Source organism: Trachinotus anak, unplaced genomic scaffold, assembly GCF_046630095.1.
Source record: "Trachinotus anak isolate AG129_WGS33_773 ecotype Australia unplaced genomic scaffold, CSIRO_AGI_Tana_v1 ptg000019l, whole genome shotgun sequence".
Lineage (NCBI taxonomy): Eukaryota > Metazoa > Chordata > Actinopteri > Carangiformes > Carangidae > Trachinotus > Trachinotus anak.
In genome coordinates, this window is record NW_027273870.1 from 28,121,660 (window position 1) to 28,146,330 (window position 24,671).

At 39.6% G+C, this 24,671-nt stretch overlaps 2 protein-coding genes and 1 long non-coding RNA gene across 9 annotated transcripts in view; 2 read left to right on the forward strand and 1 right to left on the reverse strand.

Annotated features, from left to right (window-relative positions):
- Positions 1–1,142: 1,142 nt before the first annotated feature.
- LOC139636159 (stress-induced-phosphoprotein 1-like) lies at positions 1,143–23,277 on the forward strand. 3 transcript variants are annotated; one of them, XM_071503945.1, is made up of 16 exons: positions 1,143–1,393; positions 13,821–13,903; positions 14,428–14,508; positions 15,687–15,746; positions 16,222–16,398; positions 17,804–17,932; positions 18,080–18,125; positions 18,918–19,008; positions 19,128–19,269; positions 19,547–19,651; positions 20,431–20,518; positions 20,992–21,025; positions 21,301–21,375; positions 21,908–22,010; positions 22,108–22,247; positions 22,562–23,277. In XM_071503945.1, the coding sequence occupies exons 1-16, from the start codon at positions 1,348–1,350 to the stop codon at positions 22,578–22,580; spliced, it is 1,419 nt and encodes a 472-aa protein (XP_071360046.1). In that variant the 5' UTR covers positions 1,143–1,347; the 3' UTR covers positions 22,581–23,277. The 3 variants fall into 3 exon arrangements, with proteins under 3 accessions (XP_071360046.1, XP_071360045.1, XP_071360044.1); XM_071503944.1 differs by having other exon boundaries at positions 1,145–1,416; positions 22,608–23,277; XM_071503943.1 differs by having other exon boundaries at positions 1,145–1,393; positions 22,608–23,277.
- On the reverse strand, positions 20,451–24,510 carry LOC139636161 (uncharacterized). Its single transcript, XR_011694351.1, has 3 exons — positions 24,266–24,510; positions 23,971–24,114; positions 20,451–20,583 (listed from the first exon to the last, which is right to left on the reverse strand). It is a non-coding gene; the product is annotated as an uncharacterized lncRNA (long non-coding RNA).
- LOC139636157 (B-cell receptor CD22-like) overlaps positions 23,418–24,671 on the forward strand; it is a 29,470-nt gene continuing 28,216 nt past the window's right edge. For all 5 annotated transcript variants that reach the window (XR_011694350.1, XM_071503936.1, XM_071503934.1 and 2 more), the window contains exons 1-3: positions 23,418–23,700; positions 23,936–24,289; positions 24,370–24,591. Coding sequence is in view for 4 of the 5 variants with exons in the window: in XM_071503936.1 (XP_071360037.1) it covers positions 23,646–23,700; positions 23,936–24,289; positions 24,370–24,591 (631 nt within the window). In the remaining variant the exon portion in view is untranslated. The remainder of the gene's footprint in view (positions 23,701–23,935; positions 24,290–24,369; positions 24,592–24,671) is intronic.

Here is a 24,671-nt window from a genome sequence, read left to right on the forward strand (position 1 = left end):
TTTGGATTTCCTTGAAAAAAAAAAGAAGAAAAAATTAAGGCAGTTTATATTTAATGTTTTTTAATTGTATGCTTCCTTGCAGACATATTCAATATTTTTTGCATGTAGCTCACCTGCCACTGCACTGTAGGTTCAGATGGTACACTTCAAATTATATTTGAAATGCACTATTTAAACACTGTCTCTGTAGTACCTATACTCAGTTTATACCAGATTACATAATTTTTCAGTTACATATAAGCTTCTGTCTAGGAAATGATATGTGAAATACATGATTACAATAATAAAGTAAAATGAAAATACAAAAACACAAAAAGATATAATTGCATTTACTCTCTAAATACATAAAGTAAAATAAAATAAAAATGGAATAAAATACAAATACACAGAACAATGACTAAAATATCGTTTCATAGCAGTAGTTCTAACTTGTCCCAAATTCAATGAGGAAAATAAAAGTGCGGTAGAGCAGGAGAACTTTTAATTTAGAAAAGAGAGATTACATTGAGAATTAATCGTTGATCCCTAACCCTGTAATGCCTGACCCCAGAAATAATGGACAGAAAATTCTGATTTCTTGAATCCGGAACCTTTATTTGGCCCTTTCACAAAATTTAAAAAAAAAATAATTATTTGCATATAGGTTTTTCCAAATTTTATACACGATTTTACTACATACTAAAATGCAAAAAAATATGTAATTATAACTTGCTTCAACAGATTAAGTGTTCATGGTAGAATATTACTAAAAGTTTCAAAGAAAATGTCACTGGAAAATCGTAAAAATCGCAATTTTCTTGACCTTGATCCAGTGAGTTGGGAACTATCTGAAGGTGGCCAACCTGGATTGTCCCATGTGCTGTGTTTGAATTGTTGTAGTGATAAAGGGATCCACCGGGGGCTGGAAGACAAGTGTCAGATTGGATACAAGAGGGTTTTGAGTTTTTACCATAAGGTGATGCAATAGGTCTCAGAAATGCTTGTATCAAATTTGATGCATTATAGGGTTAATCATTTGATGTTAAACCACAGTGGGAGGTCTACTTTCAGTTCCTTTGCGGTTTTATTTTGATAGTTGCGGCCGCAATTCATCTTCTAATTGTACCCGTCATTGTTTTATTGTTGAAAGCCACAACCGGAAGTTGCGTTTGCGGTAACGGCGGTTAGCTCGACAGTGGCGGCTGGGCGGGCGCAGCGGAGCGGGGCCACCGAGGGCTCTCAGGAACCGGCGGCTTCCCCGGCGAGGTGTCGGCGCTGGATGAAGCCCGAAAACGCGTCGTGTTGTGCGGTGTTGAAGTTGAAGTTTTACTGAGAGTGAGTCCTGATAATGCTGGGCGGGAAAACCGGATGAAGTTCACCAGAGATATCTGCCGGCTGCTGGGCTTAGGAGGCGGTGAGTGAACCGCCGCTCAGCCGGTAACGACTTCTGCTTTTTACCCTCAGATTAGTTGGACACTCACTTTGCTAAGTGGAGTTTAGCTTTATGATTTTATCTCAAACGTTAAAATTAACATAACATCCAATACAGCTAAATATAGTTTGAGAAGAGGATTTAAAAATGGCCAACACAGGCCACAGGAGCTGTAGACTGAATTTAAATGGAGATATTTAGTGTTGTGGACACCACCTTGTCTTCTGCTAGCAACTGAATACATGACTAAGTGGTTAAAATGAATTAATTTTCAGTGACATTTTGTGGGTTTTTATTGTTTTGGGAGAAATGAGCTTCCCAGTTTTATTTTACATGTGTTGTTTGTTTGTTTTCCTGTGTTGGTGGGACAAAGATATTCAGTTTTTAGCTAGTTTTAGCTTTTGACAGTGAATGTTTGTTATGTGTAAAAAAAAAAAAAAAAAAAAAAAAAAAAACCCAGTTTCCTAGAGAGAAGGGGAACAGTAACTTTTATTTTATAGAAAGACCAATGAGGTTTGGTGAAACACACAAATGTATGTATGTATTTTTTGTACTTTAATGTAGTATTTTCCTGAGAGTGAATTTATCATGCCTGCTGCTGGGTTCTGAAATGCAATGCCAGAAGCGCCAGTCGGCAAGATGCAAGTTATAATCAGTGTAGTATTGATGTTCGCTTCCCTGTCACTTTGTGTTTCTCTCTTATCTTAACCTGAACCCGACCTCACGTCACATTCGTAGGGATTCACAATCCAATACATCAGATTAAATACAGTTCCTTTGGCAATATCATTATAAAATACAGTGATTGAGCTGCATACAGTAGGTCTCACTGGATCGTTGACTCAGTTTGCCTCCTGCCACATTACGTAAAATTTATTTAAATATATTAAACATTAATTGGACCAATGTTTACAGATTCTAAATCAGGTTAAAAGAGAGCACTGGTACTGGATTGTTCCTCTGTATCAGTGTATAACCTGAGTCATGGTGTGGAAAATGGTATCAGGAGTCAAAAAGTCATGAACAGTAATGTCTATGATACCAAAGCAAACCCCAACTCTGTAGTCATTGAAGATGAAAACGGAGGTACTGGTAACTGTCTGCTTTAAATTTAGCCTTCCATTGTCAAAAACTGCAGGTAGAAAATCTGCCTTTCTCACAACGCAGTTACATTCTTAATCACTCATTTCAAACGCTATGTGGTTCATATTTTAGCCCTTTATTTTGCAGTATTTTTAGTTTTGGGCTGCTGTCGTCGTGGTTTGTGTTTCTTCGTGTTTTGACTCTTACAACAACCAAATTTGAGTTAATTTGTGCTGTTGTTTATGTTACGATTCAGCTGGCAGCTTGTCATAAACCCAACTAAATATTTGACTGGCAAATGAGTTGTGCAGTAACCCTGGAAGAATGCACAGAAACTGGTTTGACCACAGTTGCAGCTTTAAGTACCGTCATTGGTCAGTGCCGATTAAAAATAACTCTGGCATTCATGTAGCTAAGGTTGCATTAAAGCCTGATTGATATCTCCACCAAACCTACCAAACAGTTAATAGACATGAACCTGCTTCAGTACAGTACATCCAAGTCAGCTGTAGAGCTCATAGTGCCTATAAGGCTGAATATTAGGCAAAGATGTTTCAGAAATAATCCTTGATTGAAACCTGTGAAAAAATACTTAATGTGATAAGTAGTGAGGAACAGTGTTCAGGGTCTACTTCCCTTAAACAAAGATCACTTCCTCGACACTCATAGAAACATAAAACACTTGAAATAAAATATTAAATATTAAGGGAAATGAGCTGATATATCACACAGCAAAGACTAAAACACTTTCCTCGTGGAATCCCTGAACTTGTAAATGTTACATCACTCAACCTTGTCCCATGATGGAAGCATGATGTCCCAAAATACAAATATTAACCTTTGATTGTGAAGTGCAGAGATCAGGGCAGGAAAGATTCAGCTGAGGGAGACTACAAATATCAAATGTGACAGTCTTCTTTTGTATACTATCATTAGCATAAACATAACCACTCCCATGTGAGGAACACATAAAAGCAGAGTGTCCAGTTTTTGTTATGTCAGTCAGGCAGCATCTTGGCATTTATCATGTCCATAATAATGCTAGTTTTAGACTCTGTGATAAGTGAAAATTATCTTCATGGACAAGAAGTTTTTCTGTCTAACGCAGGTCTTCATTAAAGTCCACGAATGTGTCGTTGAACCCACTTATTACTTGCTCTTGTAACAAAGCTTCAAAACGTTAGAGAGAGACTAATGACTTTCATTATAGCCTCCTGAAAACAGCAAAAATCTTCATCAAATTTTGAGCTTTCCTGCATCATCCTAAACACAATCTTCTCTTCCGGTCATTTATTTCTTGCAGACATAAACTGGGTTTATTTCACGTCAGTGTGAGTTTCCCACAGTGTTATTTGTACCTCTTGTCCTTCACTGTCTCACTCTGGTACACTGTGCTTCTCACTTTGCTGTCATGTTATCTCTTCACATTGCTTAATGTGTTTTTTTTTTTTAGTAAGAAACCGTGATATCTAATGTCTTATATCATTTTTAAAACTATAGAACTAATGCAGAGTCATGATAACAACCACAAGATGCAGATGAAAGCAACAAAAAAGCAAGTAAGTAGACCTTAAGTCAAGATTATTTAGTCAAATAATAGTTTGACATAATAATCTTTTTGTAGAGCTTTTATCCACATCCTGTGGTCTTCATCATTGCTTTACATCAGCTTTAGTGTTTTAAAAAACATTGTGATCACCGATTTGACAAAAAAAATAAATAAATAAAAAAAACCTCAAGGTCTGCTTACTAGCTTTCTGCAGAGCTCTCAACCACATATAAAGGTCTTCATTATTTTTCCATGTGCTTGACAGTTTGAAAAACCATTAGTTGTGATAAATGTGTTGCTAAAAGTCATTCACCGACCATTATGACTGATTTGACTAAATAATCTTGACTCAAGGTCTACTTGCTAGCTTTTTTTGTTGCTTTCAACTGCATCTTGTGGTTGTTTAGCTCTAGAGGTTTAAAAATGGTGTAAGTTGTTGCTTTAACGTAATCAGTGCTGCTTTATGATCACTGAATTGACTAAATAATCCTGACTCAAGGCCTACTTACTAGCTTTTTGTAGAGCCTTTTAACCACTTGTTGCGTTCTTCATCATTATTTTCCATGAGCTCTAGAGTGGAGGTATGAAAGATATGTGGCTTTATCTCAGTCAGCTGTGATATGATCACTGATTTGACAAAATAATCTTGACTCAACGTCTACCTACCAGCTTTTTCCAGAGCTTTCAGCCACACCCCACAGTCTTCATACACAGTTCCAAACCACAACATACTGACACATTTAACATTCTTCTTTAAGTGGATGGAGTTTGGTCTGATAAAGACTGGGAGATATGGTTGAAAGCTCTGGAAAACGATAGAAATGAATGCAGCATTGACAGAGAAACGTCTCGTGGACATTCGAAGACGTCAGGTCACTTCATGTGATGTCACCACAGCGGGGAATTACAGCTGTTTGTCTTGTTCCAGCGTAGATCAAATATCTGCTGATGAGTCAGAGGAAGAGCACTTCAGTTTGGACTACTACTCTTGTCATGTGTGTAGGTTTAGTTTTTGTTTGTTTCCGTGTCTTGGGTGTGCCCGTGTGTGCCTGTGTGTGCCTTGTTTGGTGCACAGGCTGAAGGAGGGGCAGTTTCACCGTGGACACTCATTAGCCTTGAGCTTCCTTTTCCTTGAAATGATTTGGCTAATGAGAGAGAGAGAGAGAGAGAGAGAGAGAGAGAGAGAGAAAGAGAAAGAGAGCGTTTTGAATGTTAGTGCTGATGTAGTTTGTATTAACAATCATATCACCTTTTGGTTTATCTGTGCTATGTGCATAGACATTTTTATTTTGAATTTTATCTTTATCTTTAGTTATTGTGGTTATTTCACAATATAGTTGTTTACAGGTGTTAAGACATATAAATTACAGGTCCAATCACTTATATGTAACTGTAACTGAGTCTGACTGAATATATTGAAGTTCCTCTCCAGATGGTTAGCATTAGAAGAAACATCAGAGAGACCCAGCCACATGTTTGAGCCTCAGTCAGACCCAGACTCAGGTTTGTTGTGGACTGCGACCAGGAGACATATCAGAATGGTTAGTGTGGTTATTTATTTATGCTGTTTGTTAGCTTGTAACTGGCAGTGGCTGACACAGTGTTAGCGGTTGTGCTAAAGCTCTGGCTGTCTGTACTGACAAGGCTTCAGGTTTATTTAGCCCCGCCCCCCGTCCCCACAGGTTGACAGGATTGGTTCCTTAGGTTCTATGACGTGTGAATCCCTGGCTGTCTTAATCTGTTCTTATGAGTCATTGGTTCATTGCTGTCATTGGTTCATTGCAGTTCAAGGTGGAAACACTCAGTCATAGTGCTAACTCATTATTTCACTCATGATATGTTTTATGTTATATAAGAAACATCATATGGCCATTAGCAAGGTTAAACACTTGCTTTTCATCAGAGGGGGGTCTTTAATATGTGATATTATTTTCTGGAAAATCAATTGAGAAATTGATAATAAATTAAATAACCAGTATTGCAGTCAGCATTGTGAATAATGCTATTAAATGGATGTATGTAGCTTTCATAAAAGAAATGTTATGACAAAATATGTCACAGTTGATAACTTTATGTCTTCTCACAGCATAATATAAGGTCCACCCCATATCTCAGTTTTGAAATCTTATTTTGTTTCAGTCATGATGAAAGAATGGAAGCTGCTCTCTTATCACATAACAGATGTAAACATGTCAAAATTTGAAATATGACCCCCACAGATACTGAACATTTTTCTTTGTAATTTTAACATATCATGGGTTCTTACTTAATGACCAGAGTCTTTACTAACCTGAACTGAGGGAGAACCAGGCCTGTATGTGATTTATTGTGGGTGTGGGCCATGTGGCCTAAAACAAAGACCTCCTCCACTAACATGATAGAAAATGATGAAACCTTCATGAAACATCATATTAACCTTCGGAGAAAATTGCAGATGTGCCATGCACAGTAAAAGGAATTATACTGGGTTTAGTTTGGCTATCTTTTAGGCTGTCATCTATCGACAATATTGATCATAAGATGAGACGTGTAAGGGTCTGGGCGCCTTACCACCTCAGAATAAATAACTTCCTGGGGGAAAACTTACAGGATATGATCATAAACAAACTGGGTTTTTTTTTTTTACATTTTCCTCTCATTCCATAGGTATTTTTGTTCAGATTTTTGTAGGAGGACTCTTTATGTTCTGAATTGTTTCCATTTACCGCTGTTGTTGCTTCACTGTTGTTTCACATTAAGACCCTTCCAGCCGTTCAGGTGGCTTACCACCTAGGCTTTCCTGGAAGACTCATATTATGAAACAGCCACAGGAAGTGCAACATGTCAGTGATGGCAGCAAACAGTGTGTGAGAACAGCACTTCTGTTGGAGATAAATTCAGAGTGGTGAGTGTTGCATGACTGTGGTGTTGTGTGGCCTCTGTTTGCCTTTAGCTTTGTTTGTTCACACTGACCGCCATTATTTGATTTATAACTTTTTATTTGAGAATATAAATATCCTGGAAAACACTGCAATTGACTGTCAACAACAGAGGTTTGTGTCGTAGGTTTGTCTCTCCTTCCTGATGTGAGTTATTTATCCTGAATATTCAACACTTAAAAATTGTGGATTTTCAGTTTTTAGGTTTCTCACTCGCACGTTGCATTAGACAGAAAAGTACAAAACTAGACGTGAAATCTCAATTTTCTCCGAAAGTATTCTCATCATTTATTCTGCATGTGCTGTAAACAGAAAAACTGAAAACACTGATGTTAAGAGAGAGAGAGAGAGAGAGAGAGTTGTGCGTGTTAACGTGGGTGTGTGTTTGAATGAGGGGAGGAAACTGTCAAGGCCGCCCCGTTTGGCAGCCTTACGAACCGCAGTTCAGCACAGGTGGTTTTCATATCAAACAGTAACACATGGTTTGTTACACACAGCTCATTCTCGACTACCCCCCCCCCCCCCCAACATTTTTGTCGTTGAAATAAAGCAGCAAGCATTAGCATTATTAAATCCTACTGTCTGTGGCGGTTCCTCGCAGAACTGCAAGTCCGCCGACACCGATTACACATGAGCTCACATGCACACAATGTTCTTCTGCATGTGGAAACCTGGCAAGCAACTTTTTTTGTTGTCTTTCATTGTTAATGTGAAAGTTTCCATGGTGTTTAATCTGCTGAGTAAATATCACAAATCAAAGATGAATGAAAACCAGTAAGACCTCAGTGAATCATGTCAAAGTGTGTATTCATCATCAGAGAGATATTAAAAGTCATCACATGACTGCAGTGACACGAGCATTTTTCCCCTGGTGAGTTCTGTTGATGGTCGTGGGGCGGTCTATTCTCAAATCAAAACAATATGTGATGGTAATTGTGATCAGGAATACTTGTGGTATTTTTTTCTTTTTTCTTTTTTGCTGTGCACAGATTGTTTTGGAGAGCTTTGTGTAAAAATGTGCGTGACTGTTGGGAAACAGTAAGTTGGACTTTTTCACATTTATTCCTGCAGGAAAGTTGAGTAAGATATCTTTGTTCACATTCACACAGTGAATTCTAGACATGACACATCTACAGACAGATCTGGATATTTTTAGGTTGTGCAAACAAAATCTTTTAACCTGACGAGATAATTTACTTATCCCAAAGCTGTATGTCCCGACCTCACGAAGGCACAGAGAGGAAAACGGAGAGAGTCTGGAGTAGAATAACAGAAACAACTTGTCAAGACAAAATGAACAATCCACTGGACTGAAATTGTAGACTTGAAGGTGTCTTGATGTCCAAGAGGCTTCTTTAGTTCTGCTGACGAGTGGGGAGCCCCACCCTGATGTCACATGAGTCTGTTTCCATGTTGAGGCCACGCAGCACATTCACACACAGTTGGTGTATGTTTGTCAGACAGAGCTAACGCCTGCAGGGTTGTTACGCTGGCAGGTCACAGTAAATAAACACACACTACAAAATCACATAATTACACAAAATTCACCTCATGCAGCTTGAAAGCATCTTTACAGGTCTGCACCTGAGAGAATCCAGAGCTCAAATACGTCCATGGTTCTAGGGTGAATCGAGATCTTGGTATTTTCAGTGAATTTTCTCCAAAATCTGCTCCTGTTCTCCTCTAAAAATACCTGCAGGAACCTGTGATTGTCTGACATGTGTTGTCTTGTAAGCGCGTTTTGCGTCATGAAAACAGCTGTGCGCACTGAAACAAAGGCCTCCTCCGCACCTCCAAGTGTTGTAGTTGTGATTAATGCAGTATAGCTTGAAAAACATGTTGATTATCCAATTATTACTTCCAGTTATTCTTCACGCCAAAATAGCAGCCTACTTTTCAGCTGTATAGTCAGATATTTTTAGAATAAGTGTGGATGAAGGATGGAGGCTCCAACTGAATCTGTTCAACATGGAGCACACAGATATTCCTAACCTTTCAACTAAACCTCCAACAACAAATCAACTGTTTCTAGACTACATAAATAACCTGCAGCAGTGGAAGCATTAGATGGATGAACACAGTGATAATAAGAGAATAATAATAATAATGATAGTGCCAAAAGAAACAGTAATCCAGTGTGATTATTAGGTTGAAGATCATCATACACACCCTCTGACACACTGACTGGTTGTGTTCACACCTGAACTTAGAGCTGTACAAATCAGTCACAGACAATTTTTGACATAGAGAGAGATTTTTATTCAACCACACTCACACATTCTGCCTCCATCTGTTCAAAAGGGCGACTGCTGACCATCTCAGTTCAGTTTGAGTCTGCCACTGCATGAAAGGCAGCTCTGCTCAAAAGTGCACCACCAAAAAGTGAAATGGTTGGTGGAGTCGTCTATAGGCTGCTCTCATGTAACTGATGGTATGTCGGGGTGTATTTCAGCTACTAACCTGTAATTTGGCTTCGGCTAAATGTGGATGGTTGTTTAAAAACACGCGTGTTACACCCTCACAAACATCCTCCCTCCCTCGCTCCGGTTCTTTCTCCTGTTCACCTGCCTCGGCTCTCGCTGTGAGTCAGGTGGTGTTGTGGCTGTTAATGCCAAGCAGATTCAGTTTCTGCTCATTCCAGAAGCTCCTGAACAGACGGTCTATTCCTGGACAGAGTTTTCTCCCCCCAGCTTTCATCTGTCAACATCTTGAATTTGAGGGAAAAAGAATGTTGATTGTACAGTATCCTCCGTCTGAGTGCTTTTTATGTTACATTTATCCCAACCACAGCCTATTTCTCTGTCTCAGCAGTTTCACTTCATAAAGGAAATGAAACCTGTAGCGTGCTGATGACAGCTTTTACACTGGTTGCACTCAGAATATAGTAGGGCACAGTTCATACCTTCTTCCAAATATTTTAACCATGATCATTAATGTGATCATTTGTTATCAGCAAACAAAGATCATTTATAAAGATTTATTAGCATGTGTATATTTCCTGTTTTTTCATCCTTCAGTGTAAAAGTTTTTGCTCTTGCTGTCTTTTGTTCTTACTTTCATTTTAAGTTTTTAAAACAGCCTAAATTATTACCACTTAATAATTTTAACACCTAGCTGCAAATGTATTTTTGTCAATGTTGTTGTGAAAAGGAACCGGGTTTGGTTCTTTTAAAATTTGTTGTTGCTTTAGCCTTTTTCCATCCTGATACCAATTCCGGGACCTGAACTCGTATATCAGCCGATGCCGAGTACTGATCTGATTCCAATATGTAAAAAAAAAAAAAAAGATTGAACACCTGTGTACTACTTACTCTGTATGGATGCCATAGAATCTTTCTTTTATTATCTTATTTAACTGTCAGTCATAAAGAAATAAATCTTCCTACACTAGTTGACTGATACTAGTATTGGTTTTGGAACAACACTATTTCTTTCCCGTGTTCATTTATGTCTGTTTGATTTGTACATACAGGTTTTGACTGGAGAATTGAAAACATTTAAATATCACCTGAATATGCAGGAAGTTTCAATAAGTGTGTCTCATTTAGTTAATGTAATACCTGTAGAAGGACTTGGTAGGTTAGCGTGAACAGAAAGTAAAAGTAAAACCAATAAAAACCTAAAGTAACTCGTGTTTAGCACCAAGGACGGAGACAAACCAAGTGAAGAAGAATTAGGCAGATTTCCCACCTTTGTCTTCTCAGTCAGTCAAATGCAAACTGGCAGCGAGACATAAAACATTTTAGCATCTTCTTCAGCTTTTCACACATAATTCTTTGTATGTCACCAGAATGAAAGGGTTGCAAAAAGGTATGGTTACATGTCATGTCTTGGCCAGCGACAGCAACCCTGGCCTCGAGAGAACTGAGGGTTTCATAGAGGTTTTTGCAGCTGGCTGATAAGATAAGAGACTTCATGAAACAGAGTTGTTGTCCAGTATCCTCTCTGACTTAACTCCAGACCTGAGAACCTGTTTCCTGACTGATCCTCTTATTGCTGTGAGGGCAGGAGAGACCGTGGTTGTTTCCAGATTGTTCTGGAAGTGCAGCCTGTAGGCAGCGTCTGTGGCAGAAATCCAGTTTCACTTAATTACATTAAACATTAAAACATTAAAATTTTGCTGTATCAGGTCTGATAATTGTAAGTCGTGATAAATTTGGGAAGAGAAAGACAAACACTCAGGACAACAGGCAGACACTGATCTCAGTAGAAAAGGCTGGTAAACTTTAAGTTATTTAAATCCCTTGAGTTAGTTTGCATATTGTATTTTGTTTATTCAACCTGTGTCAGCTGTCTAACTACACAGAATACAACCAGCATTTTGGCATAAATAATCAAGCTACGCTCATCTTGACGGTTACTTGGTAGTTGTTCAAATCAAAACTTTAACGGTGCCGCAACTTGTATTGTTCCTGAGGCCATGTTTAACTCTGTGGGAGGAGAAGTGGTTGAAGAGCAGGAAGAAAAAAAACAAAGCAGAGGACCGGTTGAACAGTTTTTTCTACATATTAATTATCTGCAGATTATAGTAAAACATATTATAAGATTTGATCAATTTCAGAATTCACCTGAATTCACTGGAAGTAGAACCTGACTTACAGGACTTTTGCTGTTGATACTGAAATTGATATTTGACAGTTAAAAAATCTGATCCAATGGTTTTTATCAGGTTTTTGCAAAGAGCCAGAAGTTATAGTATATTGTCATAGAGTGAGGGGTAGGGTCATGTTAGCTGCTGCTCTGCTCTTCGTCACTCTTCATCCTCTAGCTGTCACTTGAAATGAAGAATAACCGTCTGTTCTGTTTCCTGTTGCTGCTGGTGTGAGCTCATGGTAACTGATCTGTTTCTGCAGAGTCAGTGCTCATCAGCTGAGTGAAAATCTCCCACCAGCCCTCTGATGATAGCGTAGCCGATGGCAGCTGAGCTGGTTGGTAGATGTATGTCAGCTCACATGTTGAAAACAGAATTATTCTCAGTGGGATAACACGGTCCAGAGATTGAAATATCTCTCGTTCAAGAATGCTTCCAGGTAGCGGTGCACTATATCTGTCCAGAGGCCCTCAGATATTTCTGGCATGGCAGCCTCTTGGTGTGGTATGAGAGAAGCATGGATTCCCATTTCCAACACAAACACTTGCATGGAGCCGCTTTAACATGCTCCAGATGCTGGAATACATCCTCTCCAATCAGACTGATACTACTCTCTACTTGTTAACACTTTGAAGTAGCATTTTAACTTGCAGCTTAAACATTTTTTGGACTAATTAATCAATGATGACATATTAAAGAAGCAGTGAAAAGATGTTAAAATTTGGATTCAAATCTTTCAGTTGATTCCTTTATTGATGATATTCTCTAATTTTAGCAATAATTTAATCTTTGTTATGCCTCAGCACCGCTGACGGCCAGGGGCAGATGTTTTTGGGTTGACCGTCTGTCTCATTCTCATTCTCAGGATATCTCAGTAACGCCTTGACTGAACTTCTTCAAAAAACAAACATTTATTTGGCGTCAAGGATGAACTGATTAGATTTTGGTGGCCAAAGGTCACAGTTAAAAAAAAACCAAAACATTATTGGCCATGATTCATGAATTTATACTCGAATTATGACACAATTTAACTTGAATATCTGTAAGGATGGAATTAATTGATGATGTTTTATATCCAAAAGGTCAAAGGTCAACTTCACTGTGAAATCAGAATGTTCTGCAAAAACACTTCTGGCTATTATTCATCACTGTAGCTCAGGAAGGGGAGAGTGTGACCATATTTCCTGCAGCTCGGCTGGTTGGTGGAGGCAGTGATTCGAGTTTGACATAAAAGGAATTAGATGAGATTTGGCCGAGGAACAGAGCAAGAAAAAGAAACAGGCCGTCAGTGCTGCCAAAAAACAACAGTGTGCATTAGGTGTAAAAAAAACAAACAAATTAATTGTGTTGCTGAAAGACATTCAGGCAACCCACTCACAATTAGGAAGGATTGGACTTGAAATATACAACACAATAATATGTCAGTTGAGTCCATATTTTGCTGCCAAGTGATGGCAGGTGAGCTGGTGGGAGGATTTGAGCCAAACATAGTTAGCATGTTGAACAAACTATATAAGATGGGTTTTGCCATGTGGTTTTCTCCTAACAGTGGTATGTATGAAACAGAGCAGATTAAACAAAAACCTTATTTGTCATTTGCATGTTTTTCAGGTCAGACAAATATAGGAGGAGCTAGATGTTGACATATTTATTGCTCTTTAAGGTTTATAGAGCAGAGTTGACCGACACTGTTCATGTTGAATTGTTAGCGATGTGATGATGGACATTTATCATCAGGCTGTTAGCTGATCATGCTGCTGAGTGAGATAAACATCACTTCTTGCATTTGTGAAAGTGCTGATTATGCTGAATTTACATTATTTTTCTGCCTTCATTTGGAAGTTTCTCAGCTGAATTGCTGCCCATGAAGTTTTTACTGTTCAGAAACAGGAGCAGAGGCATCAGACTAAATGAGGAATCACACTCATTCTTTCTCTCTCTGCATCGTCCACTCACAAGCTGCCACAAGATCACCTCTCTAGTTTTGCATAGGAAATGTGCCAGTCAGGCTTTGCAAGTCAACACACATGCGCATACTCTCACACACACACATGAACACACACACGAACACACACACACTCTCTAGACAAACAGAAACAGAGCAAAATGTCTGTTTTTAAAGAGATGACTTTAAACCTACTGCCAGAGTATCTGTCTATGTCATGGTGTTTGTCTCAGCCCTCACAAAACAAAATTTAGTAAAAATATATTTGTGTGTGTGTGTGTGTGTGTGTGTGTGTGTGTGTGTGTGTGTGTGTATATGTATAGATGGGCCCGGTGAAGAGGAGATGGAGGCTCAAGATGGCGCTCCTGACCCTGCAGACAAAAGAAAAGGCCAAGACTCATCACAGGTAGACTGAAACACTACTGGATGAGTTTGTACTCAGTTATAGAAACACTACAGTTGGCCTGTGTTTAAAGAAAAAGAAAAAACACACTAAAAACTTAGATCAGAGTTTCATCTACAGGCAAATACTTTTCTGTTGTCTTATAAAGTTGCACAGATGCCTGGAGATGCAGTATCACTCTACTCAAACTCCGTAGCTTCATAGAGACCCATTTGGAGGGTGCCAACTTTTCTCCAGATGTATAAATTAATTGTTTCCTTATGAGACGTTTTTGTCACAAAACTTCTCTCTCTCTCAGGGTTATTGCTGTGTTAACAAACTCCAGCAATAATCCTAACGTAAAATTGTTTTATGTGCAGGCCAGTTCTGAAGAGGTGTCTGTTGTGAAAGAAATGGGCATCTATTAGATACCTGAATACTGTGTGTGTGTGTGTGTGTGTGTGTGTGTGTGTGTGTGTGTGTGTGTGTGTGTGTGTGTGTGTGTGTGTGTGTGTGTGTGTGTGTGTGTGTTGTTGTGTCCTGACCAGGCCATGCTGAACAATGAGGATGGTCTGGATGATGAGGAGAGAGCAAGGAGGAAAGCTGAGAGGAGGAGAGCTAAAAAGAAAGTGAGTAAACAGAAACTTATCAGACATGACATGATAATATACTTCATGCTCATGAACTGCAGCTACCAAAGATAACAAAGTATTATACAAGTAGTAATAGTAATAATAATAATAATAATAATAATAATGAACTTTATTTGAATCACTTTTCATACACAGGATTCAGCTCAAAGTGCTTTGGCAAATGTAGGAGACAAGGAGTTAAGATGGGAAATCATAAAAAAAATAAAGATAAGAAATAAAGTAATAATAATAACAATATACTATTATAATATAATATTATAATAACGAAGAAAAAAATAATTGCAAGAATGAACACAATGAAAAAACCTATGTGAACTAATTAAAAGTTAAATTGAACTGGTATATTTTCAGTCGAGCTTGCCCCTCTAATATTTCTTGGTACAGTGTTCCACAGTTTAGGTGCATAATGAATGAATTTTTATTTTGGAGGACTTATATGCTTCATAATATAATATATATAAGCCCTGTTGCAGAGGACCGAAGGGTTCATGGATTGATATAAAACAACAGAGAATCAGTGATGAAAGAGGTCAAACCATTAAGAGCTTTGTATAAAGCAGAAGGAAAATCAATTCTAAAGGACACAGGGAGCCCAAAAAAATATTTAAAAATATTCAATATATTCAAAAACACAACTTTTTCATTTCAGTTCATCTCTATCTGAAGTATACAGTGTGTTGTCTAACATAAATCCTGCTTTATTCATCTGGTGGCTGCTTGTGTCTTTTATATTTTGGAGAAACATCTGAAGTTAGAAACATCATACAGAACAAACTACAACATGTGCAGCAGTTAAAATAAAATGACATATAACAACACTTAAACATCCACTGTAAAATAATCAGGTAAAAAAAAACTCAGTAACAAACTGGAAATGTAAGGATGCGTCTGTGTCTTTTACTGTTCATGGTTCTTAAGCTGAATTAAATAAATGTACCTGCCACATTCCACACATCACTGCAGTTGCTGTTAGCACACATGATGTGGTGCCTCACCTGTCTCCCTTTCCCTCCTCCCCTGTCTTCATGCATTTTACCACACCCTCTTCATAACTGTTCCCACACCTGTCTCCTCACTGTTTATGACACACCTGACTGCGTCCATACACGTGTCTGTACCATCCCACAGCCACCATGTCCATACTCTCCTTTCAGAGGCAGAAAGAACGGAAGAAACTGGAGAGGGAGGAGAGGATGGAGGACGTGTTAGAGCAGGTGAGAACACAAAGGGCCTGAGTGACAACTGTCTTTTCTCCTCAGCTGTTATTTCTCTGTTTCTTTAACCTATGAAGCCTTGTGGAGTTTATATGTTGCTGTGTGTTTATACAATCATATTTATGTTCATATGTTCGGTGCATTCATGTGCATCTGTAAACATAGACCTGGGTGTGTTAAAAAGGTCTGTGCTCATGTGTACAGTAAAATTCAATAGTAATGTTTTTTTATTAAATTATTACAAATTTCCATTAACAGTAAAATACCTTTAGATAAGACTGAACATTGTGAGTCAACATAGGAAAAAATGCAACACGAGTTAGTTTATGACATTATCATTATTATATGACTTAATAACACAGACGTACACTACCACTCATTAATCTACATGTTATGCTTTAAAACAGTTATTCTGGTGGCTCTAAACCCCAGTAAGAATATGTAATTTTCTAATGATGCTTTTAACTTGTAACAGGAAGAGGAAGAAGCGGCTGGAGCGGCGTCAGAGAGTAACAGTGAGGACGAATTCAAAGTGGAGGAGAAATGGACTGCGGTTCGTCCCAGAAACAAATGCAGCCCTGAATCAGTCCCTGCCCTCGTGACTGCAGAGAACAAGAGCAACCGCCAGTTACCTCACAGGACCTCAGAGGAGGTGGGTTGAAGCTCATTGTTTCATCCATTGCTTCAAAATAAAATGAACATTAAAACCTGGTGACCAAGCATTTAAACCAGCGAGGCAACAGAGTGACCTGATGATTTGACTGTCCTACAAAGTGTTAGACTGTCGTGTTAAAGCAGGACATCGACTCTCTCGTCTCTGCTCACTCATTTTAAAGTTTCATGTATTCACCTAATGAAATGTAATTGCTGTGGAATAGCAACTTAATTTATGTGAAAGTCATTAAACAAACAGATCTGAAGAGAGTACACTAACGTTTTCTTGCGTCACATTCCACATTCACCAGGGTCTTCAAGAAAATAAGGGCAAGTTAAATGTCAGTACATCTATCTTCCACTGTGGGAAGGCATCTGACCCTGCCCCTACGTACAAGCTGTTTTTAAAGTTCCTCTTCAGGCATGTTTTAAACTATAAAAATCCTGTGCCATGATTAATATTTTATTTAACATGGTTTTCCCACATAAAAACTGAAAGAAAAAATAGAAAATTGGATCTTAAGCTCATCTGCTCTGACTTCCTCATTGAGAAACCTGGATCAGGCCTTGGCCCCGCCCACCATCTGCTTGCTCCAGGTGTCCAGGTGAAAGAGCAGACGGATTATTTCATTCATTATGCATCTTGTATCATATAAAAAGCATCATATGGACATTAACAAGGTTAAAAATGTGATTTTCATCAGAAGCTCTGTTTGATAATGCTCTTGGCTTCTCAATCGTCCCAGGTTGTGAAGTCATTCTAGGGTTCTGAGTCGCGTCGGGTACTTGGACCCTGGTGTAATTTCTCTGCAAGTCTAGTTTTTTCTTGGCCTAGTCCAGAGTGGAAAAGTTGACTTTGGATTTTTGCATGTGGTTTATTATTTTCTTATTTTCACACTGCCACATCTTAAACAGACTGAAGCTAAAAAAACAAAAATCTGATGTTCACATAAGTTTTCTAAAACTTCTGTTAAAATGTCGTCCTGCAGTTTAGGGGGTAAAAACAAAATCCAGTTTCTCTACTTCAGCTAGACATAAATAGACTTGTCTGTACTCTTTACCATAATTTACCATCTCTTGTGTTCATACCAGTTAAGAACATGAATTAAGCTGAATGAAGCACACCACACTTTCCTTGGAGTTGAGTTTTGACTGAAAACATTTCTCAGTTCAGCTCCAAATGAATCTGTGTGGATGCAAAGCTGCAGCCCAGTGTTTTGGACTCAGCTTCTCCAGACATGATAGCACCTGGATAACTGATACAGACCTTCAGAAACAACCCACACTGATTTACTGAACGTTGAACTCAACATTCAGGCGTCTTCCTTTTTTTTCCCAAACTGTAGTTATCACATTCTGACTCTGTTGTATTGAGTGTCTCGTGTTACTTGTTGGTGTTTCAGGAGCCAGAGTGGGACGTCAGCAGTGCATTTGTGGCTAATGCTGCCAGCCACATCAAACTCAGAGGCCTGAAGAACAGAGCAACTCAGATCACAAGAGAGAACAAGGAGAACGAGGCCAAGAACAACCAGGTACAAACACACAGGACTGAAAGTATAAAACCGTTCTGCCCATCCACCCAGTCACTGATCCAGTGATAATCAAGCACTGGTTCTAGTCTTTTGCTGAAGATGTGGAAACATGCACTGTAGCACTGTAACACTGTGTTGTGACTGCAGGGGGAGAACGCAAAAGAAATGAAGAGGAAGGGGGAGTCTCTGACAGGTAAATCTACCTTGTGCCCTTTTTATGACAGGATCACATTGTTATAGTAAATTCTTCCTCTTTTTTTCATGCTCCTTTAACCATCTAATCATAATTAGTATATTTTATTTTAATGACATGAGCATAAATACATTAGCTTGTCATTGTATTTAAAATGCTGTGTTGAGTCAAACTTCAAAGTATAAAGGTTAGAGATTAGTATTAACTTAAATTTTTTAAGGTCTTTTCTACTGACATTGCTACTAAAGGTCACTCTACTGAAATTTGCAATGAACAACCTGATCAACTCTGTGCAAAGGAGATGTATAGCACTGCATGAGGAAAATGGTGGTCACACCAGTTACTGACTAGTTTTCTGATCCACAACTGTCCCTCCCAAAAAAAAATGAGCATCAGTAGCTCAAGTCATGAGAAACCAATATTTCAGTGCCTAATAAATGTCTTTCATCAAAATAAAGCTGCACATTTTAAAGTGGCCATCCCTGTGCAATAATCCTGCTGTGTGTGGCAGCCCAGTGGCTCACCTGGGAGAGCACGTACCACGAAGGCTTGGTCCTAGCTGCAGCAGTCCTGGTTCTCTTTGCTGTTTGTCATGCCTCTCTCTCTCCCTGACTATTCTGTCTCTCTCTAACCATGTGTGTCAAATTAAAGGCAAAAAAATGATCGTAAAAAGCTGTGTCAGATTTCAGTAGGTCACAGCTGCTATTTCAGTTTCAGATACATAGTTATCAACATTTGCAGACTCGGATCAGGACTGTAAAAGTGCAATGTGTGTGTGTGTCCGATATCCAGAGCAGGGCATCCAGATGTTCCAGCAAGGCCAGTACAGCCAGGCAGTGCACATGTTTACAGAAGCCATCTCCTGTGACCCCAGGGACCACAGGTGAGCTGAAATGTGAACTCTGACGCCAACTCAACTGCACTAACCTGGTTCACCCCTGATCATTCTTCCTCTCTTTCCTCTGTCCCCTTCACATTCACTTTGGTGTCTCTGTGTCTCAGGTTCTATGGAAATCGCTCTTACTGTTACTGGTTTCTGGAGCAGTACTCCTCCGCCCTAACAGACGCTCAGAGGGCCATTGAGCTAAATCCTGATTGGCCGAAGGGATACTTCCGTAAGGGGTGTGCGCTGATGGGGTTAAAGGTCAGCAACTGCTGTACAACAAAAAAACATGTCAACAAAAAAAAAGTGAATTTTTTTTAACACACCTGTATAAAAACTAAAACCACAGAAACAGGCATGTTTTAACTATCTCCGGTCCTTTAACAAGTAGTGTAACTACTAAACATTTGTTTTGGTTTTGTGACTCCCTAACATGTGTAGCTCTGTGTGTGTGTGTGTGTGTGTGTGTGTGTGTGTGTGTGTGTGTGTGTGTGTGTGTTTGTGTGTGTGTGTGTGTGTGTGGGGGGGGGCATTACAGAGGTACAGTGAGGCAGAGAAGGAAATGGAGCAGGTGTTGAAGTTGGATGAGAACATTAAGGAAGCGTCCAGTAAACTCAATACCTGCCGGATCCTGCAGCTCATGGTGAGGAGCTTCACACCAGACTGGAGGACTTGACTTCCCCCGAGGATGCAAGGACAGTTTCTGAATTCAAGTCAGCTGAAGCCTGTCCATAAACCAGGAGCTGAAATCAGTTCATCTCAACTTAGTTTCCTTCAGGCTCCTGTTTAAGGGCACTGAAGTACAGAAATAATCTTTATGCATTATTATCAAACTGAAAGAATAGCATCATATCAACATGTTAAATCAACAGTGGCCCTGAGAGCTCAACGCACTGCAGATTAAGAAAACACATGCAAACAGACAAAACACAAACAAAGTCAGAACTACATCAACTTCATCAATTTGACAACACATGTGGTGCAAATACTCACAACTTAACAGAAGTGTTTCTAGGGGACACAAAAAGTGATGAACCCGGCTGAGAGGCACTTGCTTGGATTTATTATAATACATATATTAGGCTATAATTGATGAAAATATTTACTGGATTTATTTGATTTTTTTCTGTTTGCATGTGTTTTCTTAAGTTGCAGCACATTGAGCTTGAACTTTAGTTGTCACTTATTTGTAGAGCTGGGCCACAGTCTGGAGGAACACAGGGAAGTAAGATTTTATAGTTTGATGACCAATGTCCATGAGTTTAGGAGAGGAGTTCATTTCTTTACACATCTGAGAATCTCAGACTGATTGAGATTCTTAGATCTGATGGTTCTTCCTGTCAAAATGTTGATTTAATGTCTTGTTTAAAAAAAAAAAAGACAGATGCTTGAGGAACTCCTGGCTTGTCTTTTTTATTGTAGGAGATGGGTTTTGAAGAAGAGCAGAGTAAACTGTTGCTGGAGAAGTTCAACACCGTTCAGGCGGTCCTCAACTCCTCTGAGGTCAAAGGTAAGAGGGAGCTGCAGTATCTTGTCCGTCCAGACAGAGGCAGCACTGATCCCAGTCAGTTTCATCTCCAAGAGACACAGCAGCAAAGCAGAGTAAATATATATACTGTACATACAGTTAATGGATAAAACTGACAGTAATTACAATAGTAAGAATTAAAATGAGTAAACCTCAGTTTTTAAGAGGCACAGAAAGATGTAATCAGTTTACTGGACAAGAAAGACGAGCAGCAAGCTACACTTTATTCTAATGAAGACACGCAGCACGTTCAATAAAGAACAAGACTAACAGCACGAACAGCAGATGATTTTAAAGGTTGCCAGACTCCACTGTGGAATAATTTATTGATATGATGTTATAGATCAGACAGTGCCGGCACATTAGTGTAGCGAGCCACAGAAACACAGAGAACAACACACTGATGAGACGTTTAAAACACATCTCACTGATTTTTCTGTCTCCTCCTCTTTCAGCACTGAAACACACGTCTGTGGAGGACCAGAGAGGGTAAGTTGTGCGACCATGAACGACACACATCTATCAATCAAATCAATCAAACTTGTGTCTTTAAAATTCTTAGGAATACAGAATATGTTTTGGGGTTTGAATGAAAAAAATGTTTTAATTGTTTTAAATATGAAACAAACCAATTCTCTATCTTTTAATAAAAATATATGTTCAGCTGTTCAGCTCCTCTCCTTGTTTCCTCCCTCTCTTTTCTCACTCCTCCTTCCTTTCATCCTTCCTCCTCCTCCTCCTCCTCCTCCTCCTCTGTCTTCCAGGAGCTGTCGCTCCCTGTGGGTTGGGAACATTACGTTGGAAGTTACAGAGAAAGACCTCTGGGATCTCTTCAAAATGTAAAAAAACACTGTGTGTGTGTGTGTGTTTATTATTTCACTTTTTAGTTGATGCTGCTATAGGTGGTTTCAACAAAGATAGTTCAGAATCAAATGCTGCACTGGAACTTATTATAAATGCAGATTTAAGAAATAAATCACAGCAGAAAATAATGAACGAGCATTTCATTGAAATCTGCATCTTCACACAGCAACAGAGGAAAGTGAACCTCACTGCTTAAAACTAGAAATAAGGTGGTATTAAAGTAATAAGAAATGATGGTAGCAATCAATACCACCATGACCACCACACTGTACATAAAGTGTTAGTAGTTGTAGTAGATGCTGCTGTCAGCAGTAGAAGTGCAGTAGTTAAAGCAGTGGAACTTTTTTGATGAGAACTTGTAGTAGTAGTAGCTCTAGTGCTACTAGCTGTGTCACTGCTAACAGTAGTGGAATGGTTGTTGTACGACTGTAATTATAATAATGACAGTATTGTCTGCACCACACTGCTTTGCTGTAGATTAGAGGCTCTGTGTTTCCATGGTTACAGGTTTGGTGAAATAGAGAGCATCAGAGTTCTTCATGAGCGCTTCTGTGCCTTTATCAACTTCAAGAACTCCAACATGGCTGCCAAAGCCCTGGAGAAGCTGCAGGTGAGCGACGGACAGGCTGAACAAAACTCGACTATGTTCATCATCTTGAGTGTCCCAGTTTATTAACATGCAGATTGAACTGTGTCCTCCTGCTCAGGGGGTGGAGCTGGGGAGCAGCAAGCTGGTGATGAGGTACCCGGACCGTTGGATTCAGCGGACCCTGCCCTCCATACAAAGGACCAACACCGGCCTCACCTCCAATGCTGCAGGAACACAGCAGAGCTCAGCTTCCACAGGGTACTGAGCAACTCACTCATAATATTATGCTCATCTATGAGCTGTTGTATTTTTCTAATGTCTTCAAGCTGCAGGTGTGAGTGAGTCCTTACAGAGTGAGGTCATTTTCTGTGTTTGAGTTGTTTGAAGGTGTTGGAGTTAGTTAGTTCTGGTTAAAGTTTGGGTTGGATTAATGTTAAACATGTCGCTGTGACAGCTTAGGTGAAGATTTGTGTTTTCAGACAGGCATTATGATCATTAAACATCAGCCCAACTTCCACAGACGTGAACACTGAGCTGAGTGGTTATTGACAGTGTCACTCTCCGTGCACTAGAATCCCACATGATGCATGATCCTCTCCTCTGGTTCTGGCCTCGCAGGTCCAGACGGAGGGCGCCTATGAATGGAAACGAGTGCTTCTACTGGCGGACCACAGGCTGCGTCTATGGAGACAGGTGTCGCTTCAGGCACATACCGGACCAGCAAGGTCAAAACAAGAAACCATGGCAACCCTGATTACCTACCCTCCCAACCCCTGCACCAACACACACTGACGAAGGATTTACAAAGACAATAAGGACATGGAGCAGAGTGGAGAACGGAGGACGGAGGACGAGAGGGATCAGCCTGAGAGTACTGACAGCTGAATGTGTGGGAGAGAGGGAGAGTCACATGACTGTGACAACTGAAGTCAGAGGTTGACTCTGACAGGAGTGATTTTACAGGCTCCAGAGCCCAAACTCAGAAAGATGCATTAAATCCATGTGAAACTCAAACTTGTGTTGTGAGGAGACCTTCAGAGGAGTTTGATTAGTTTGAAGCATCACTGAGGAGGCTCCATCTGGATCCCAGACAAACCCTGACGGACTCCTGGTTCCTGCTCTGTGGGAACTATGTTACCTGTCATCAAAAGGATTTACTGGAAACACTACCAAAGATCATCTCTCTGACAAACTTTATCTCTTAACACCACTGTTGAGTTGCTTTAAGATGGCGATGTTTTAATGTTTTTTAAATATTTGCACAAAACAATAAATCAGTTAAAATTGATTTACACCACTTGTCGTTTTTTTTCTCTAACTACTTGCACATATTGTTCACATGAACTCAGGCCGTGAAGCTTCGTCATACTGAATTGAATCTAAACAGTGTTGGAGTGCGGTGCTGTGATACAGGCAGTGCAGGTGCTGACTTAAGTTTTTACAGTTCTTTACAGTAGCATGAAGCAGGAGGAAGCTGCGCCACCTCTGAGAAAACCGAGCTTTGTTTTATGCAGAACTGCTAACCACCAGGTTTTGTTTTTTCATCACCACATCCTCTTCATCTTGACATCGAGCTGTTTTGAAACTCAACATGTTATTTTTCCTGTGCAGCTCTACCTGCTGATGTGTCCTGACACAGAGAGATGAGGAGCAGCTATGGGTTTAACAGCAGCAGCTCGTGGATTTGTCCTCCTCTTCCTCTCTGTGTCAGGTAACTGTACGTCTACATTATCTCTTAGTGAAGTTGTTGGAAGTTTTCTCTCAGTCCTTTGCTTCTAGATTTATTGGGGGATGAAATATATTGTGTTACATGACTCATTTCTGTGTGTATGATTAATAATCCTGACTTCTGCCCTTCACTAACAAAGACCATGATTGTAGTTTATCAGCAGTTGTCATTGTTAGTCATCTTTTCTTATAAAACTGTAGTTTCCTTTGTGTTGCAGTGCTGCAGAGTAAGACGGACGCAGAGCTGACTTACATTTCTGCTCAGATCTGTGCTGTGAGGGGATCCACAGTGGACATCCGCTGCGCCTACAGACAGCCACGCACCGTGAAAAGACGCTCTGTCACGGTTGAGAAAATATTGTGGTTCACTGAAACGCAGGATGAAGAACCTGTGGATCTGAGAGAAGACCCGGAGTACACAGATCGTGTCAAGTATTATTGTGATGAGACGACCTGCACTCTGAGGATCGCAGACCTGAGAGACAGCGACTCAGCTGAATACAAGTTCATATTCAAAAATAAACAAAACAGGAGGTTCACCAACTCACCTGGAGTCACTTTATCTGTCATAGGTAACATTTTCATCATTTCCAAATGTTCACTGTATGAATCAGCACATTAGCCTGGAAAGACAAATGTTCGTTCTTCACAGATCCAGATCTCCAGGTGCAGGTGACGAGGTCGTATTCACTCTGGGCCAAACTGGTCTGTAGCAGCAGTTGTCTCCTACCTGATCGTCCTTCCTACATCTGGTACAAGAATGGACAGAAAATCCAGGAACAAACATTTTTTTCTTACGCAGACTACTTTGATCCTGCAGACAGTGTCTCCTGTGCTGTAAAAGGACATGAGGATTCCCCCTCTCCTACAGTGTGTGAGTTTACTCCACCAGCACAACACCCTCTGGTGGAACATTGAATTGTACTATACTGGTAGTGCATGTACATTTAATCC

Coding starts and splice junctions, on each gene's coding strand:
- LOC139636159 (XM_071503943.1), top strand. CDS start 1,348: ATGAAGTTCACCAGAGATATCTGCCGGCTGCTGGGCTTAGGAGGCG. Junction 1,394..13,820: donor GCTGCTGGGCTTAGGAGGCG/GTGAGTGAACCG, acceptor GTATATGTATAG/ATGGGCCCGGTGAAGAGGAG. Junction 22,011..22,107: donor AAGCCCTGGAGAAGCTGCAG/GTGAGCGACGGA, acceptor CCTCCTGCTCAG/GGGGTGGAGCTGGGGAGCAG.